General features: G+C 33.1%; 1 protein-coding gene across 4 annotated transcripts in view; it reads left to right on the top strand.

Annotated features, from left to right (window-relative positions):
• Positions 1-4,131, top strand: part of LOC106884332 (glycine receptor subunit alpha-2) — a 206,315-nt gene that overhangs the window by 197,543 nt on the left and 4,641 nt on the right. For all 4 annotated transcript variants that reach the window (XM_052972553.1, XM_052972554.1, XM_052972552.1 and 1 more), the window contains one exon: positions 2,677-2,808. In XM_052972553.1, coding sequence (XP_052828513.1) covers positions 2,677-2,808 — 132 coding nt within the window. The remainder of the gene's footprint in view (positions 1-2,676; positions 2,809-4,131) is intronic.

The raw sequence follows: 4,131 nt of genomic DNA, 5'->3' as shown, positions 1-4,131 counted from the left end.
TATATATATGACAATGCGAAAATGGAGAATATGCGGTATCCATCGACTTGCAGACAGTGTATTCCGTTGAATTAATTAATTTATTTTGTAACTAAAATGACAATAACCACAATATACAGATGCTTATGACATACAATGTCATATTAACAATCAAGGTTACAAATATAAAGTACATTTAGCAATTTGAGAATATACAGAAACTTACAGCTGTTTCGGGCTAGCGTTGGCATGCCCCATTCTATCCCTATAGCTCCTGCGTACCGGAGTAATTAGCAGATAAATGTTGAAATGGGGGTACAGGCATCATTCGCTAGGCCTCTTCAGAGATTCACAAAAATTCAACACAATTATAAAGTAAAAAATAAAAATAAAAATAGAAATAAAAATAAAAGTAAAGTAAAAATAAATGAAAACGAAAATATAAAAATATAAGGCACAAAAAAGTCTACAAACAGTTTATAAAGTCATACAAATAGTTTTAGACACTCTAATACACATGTCTGTGTCTGTGTACATAACCATACTTAGATATCTATGGATTCAAGAGCATATATAGATTTGTACATATGTGTGTCCAGATGTACGTCAACAGTCACTGCCACCACATGTGAGGGGGAAATATACATACATATATATATATATATATATATATATATCCCCTCACACATACGTACATACATACATACATACATACATATATATATATATATATATATATATATATATATATATATATATATACATACGTACATACACACATATACGTACATATACACAAGGGAGTGTTACATGCAAAATATTAATAAGACGCTCGGAGAAGGAAAGAAAGAGTGGTTGTTTATACGTTTCTGGCAAAGCTCTTCTTCAGAAACAGGAGAAAGTCCAAAAGAAAAGAAAGAGGAGGAAAAATCGCCAACAGTCCACGTGTAGTTACGTGCATACATACATAATACATATAGGAAGGGACTTGGAAGACAAGAGTGCATTCTTTATAGAATGGAAATTAAGAATGCTTCTGGCATGGTGTTGTTCTTTAGCGCCAGCTTTGCCATGAACATGCAATTCTCTGACGAAAATATATTGAAGCTTTCATTCTCGTTTTTTTTTTATATTCTGGACGACTTTGAGTAATATGGGATTTGAAGTACTTTTGTTGCGAATTCTTGTAAATCGAGCTACTTCGAAGCGGCGATTTTGATTATGATGATGATGATGTAGGCGATGATGATATTGGAGAATCACGTGATGATTAATGAATTTCAAATCTGTGAGTGAGAATTACGTTAAGGATACACGGTTTATGTTCTGCTGAACCGATTATGTTTCTTCTTTGGATGCGTAAAATAGATAATAATATGTTATAAGAGTTATGACAGGCAGGTTGCCCGTGAGTGATACTGGCAATATGTAATGCAGTAAAGTCTGCTGTACGGTTAGGCTAACTGCACTCCTATAATTTAGTTCTCTAAGGTATTTTTCGATGTTATTATTATTATTATTATTATTATTATTATTATTATTATTATTATTATTATTATTATTATTATTATTATTCAGGTCACTGCCTGGAATCGAATTCGGAGTATTGGGGTTAGTAGCCCGCACTCTTAACCACTACGCCATATGCCCGTGGGCATAAGAGCGCGGGCTACTAACGCCATGATAATAACAATAATAATAATAATAATAATAATAATATCAATTGAAAACCAGTGACGTAGCATATTGAAAAATCTGAAGATTCAGAAAAATTATATTACGTGCATGTATATGTATATATGTATGTGTGTGTATGTATGTATGTATACATATATATTATAAAGGTATATATATTCTATATGTATGTATATATATATATATATATATATTCTATATGTATATATATATATATATATTACATGTGTATACACACACACACATATATATTTACATATGTATATTTCTCGGTTAGTTGTTCATAAGTCCGAACAAAAGCGTATTCTAAACGGTTATTTTGAGCTGTAGTATTTTATGTAGTTGGTCATGGCTGGAGAGGAAGTCACTACTGGTTCAACGTCTGTTATTGCTCTTGCCAACAAATGGCGACACAGAGGAGCTTCTGGCGGGAGGCACATAAACTCTTTCCAAGCAGACGTAAGAATACAGGTTTAGACAACGAAATTGTGAACAAAAAAGGAAAAAAGAAATCCATGACGAGATTGTTCGACCCGAAAGGGTTTTCGCTTCGGAGAATTTCTCTTTAAGTTTTCTTTTCACAACTACGCTGATCAAGATGACATTCTGTGTCGCCTCCGTTAGTAATGTGCTTCCGGTCAGCGTTATGTGCTTCCGGTCAGCTGGTCTGCTGAGTCGCCTATATTGATAAGAGTAATGATAGACGTGAAATCAATGGTAACTTTCTGACCGGGCATAAATAACCAAAGGCTTCATATTATATATATATATATATATATATATATATATATATATATATATATATATATACACACACACTCATACATACATAGTTTCTTTCAAGTTTTCCTTTATTGCTTTTACATTCACAACAGATAATATCATTCGATTCTTCGGTTCATTACAATTCAATACACGCAAATATAAAAACATGGCTGTTTTGCGGCGTTCTCCATTTATACAATGTGACTTACGTAAACGTTTCTATTTTTTCTATTACAGTTGTATACACACCGGATAATGTTGTGTTTGAATGGGATGACGGTTCAGCCGTTACACACAACCGACAAATGGAGTTGTCTCAATTCACCATTTCTAATATTACATTTGGAGACTGTCATAGAGACTATGAAGGTTTGTTTTTATCTTCCATCTCCCACAAGTATTCGGTGGAATACCGACATTTACTCTCACACCCGCATGCGTGCGCGCACACACATATATGCATATATGTTAATATATATATATATATACACGTGCATATGTATACATATATATGTGTGTATGTGTTTGTGTATAAATGTATATATATATATATATATATATATATATATATATATACACATGCATATATATATACATAGGTATATATACATATATGCGTGTTTGTGTTTGTGTATGTGTATAATTGCATATATATATATATAGGTGTGTGTGTGTGTCTGTGGCAACAGCTTTCCTTTCCAAATATTTTTTTAAAAACACAACCGTTTGTCACCGGATATGATTGGTTAATACCACAATCTTCTTTTTCATATTTCATTCTCATGATTATTTTTCTTTCCCTTTTTAGTAACAACAATATTCTACTGTCCATATTCTGATTCCAGTCTCTGGAATGTCAGAATGAATTCTAATCTTCTTGCTTTATTTGACGTTTTAAATGAATGATAGACGAGTCTTATGGGATTGTTGCTTTGTGATTTCTCTATTGAAAATTCCAACGAAAGACTATAGCTTCTGACGTTTTATAACGTTGGTGCCCGAAGTTAGCTGCGAAATATTTTATGCGAAAGCTAAGCATATATCTTCACATTATGATGTGTTAATCTATAATGTATATGATATTCTAGAGCGAACCGGTTTAAGTCCTCTTAAGCAAATTATATTTCTTCGATGTAAGTGTGTGAATAGTAAATCGTTTCTACTATAGGTACACCAGGCTACAAATTTGAAGGAAGGGAACTAAAATGTTACATCGACCCCAGTGCTCGACTGGTGATTATGTTACCGAGCCCGAAAGGATAAAATGCAGAGTCGATCTCTACGGGATTTGAACTCAGAATGGAAAGCCGAAAGAAATACGGCTAAGCATTTTGTCCAGCGTAGCAAACATTTGGTCAGCTCGTCACCTTATGTGTGTAACAGATCGTAAGATATTATAATAGACATTATAATATCTTTGTTGTGAGTGATACCGGTTTGATGAAATTCAGTAGAGGCTGTTATATGGCTGGATGTTTTCTCACTCATGCAGCACAACCATCAATTTAGTTCTCTTTCTCTCGTTCTCCTTCACTCTCCTTCTCTTTCCTCCTCTCTCTTTCTGTTTTGCAATTGATTTAATATAAATAAGCTAAATGCGCATAAGTGCTACATCAAGGTACACTTGGACACTTAACCAGTAGAAACACGTGTCGGAATGGAATATAGAGAAAATGTTTTAATAAATATATA

Source organism: Octopus bimaculoides, chromosome 13 (genome assembly GCF_001194135.2).
Source record: "Octopus bimaculoides isolate UCB-OBI-ISO-001 chromosome 13, ASM119413v2, whole genome shotgun sequence".
NCBI classification, from domain to species: Eukaryota; Metazoa; Mollusca; class Cephalopoda; order Octopoda; family Octopodidae; genus Octopus; species Octopus bimaculoides.
The sequence above is the reverse complement of the archived record's forward strand: the minus strand, read 5'-3'. Positions and strand labels throughout refer to the sequence as shown.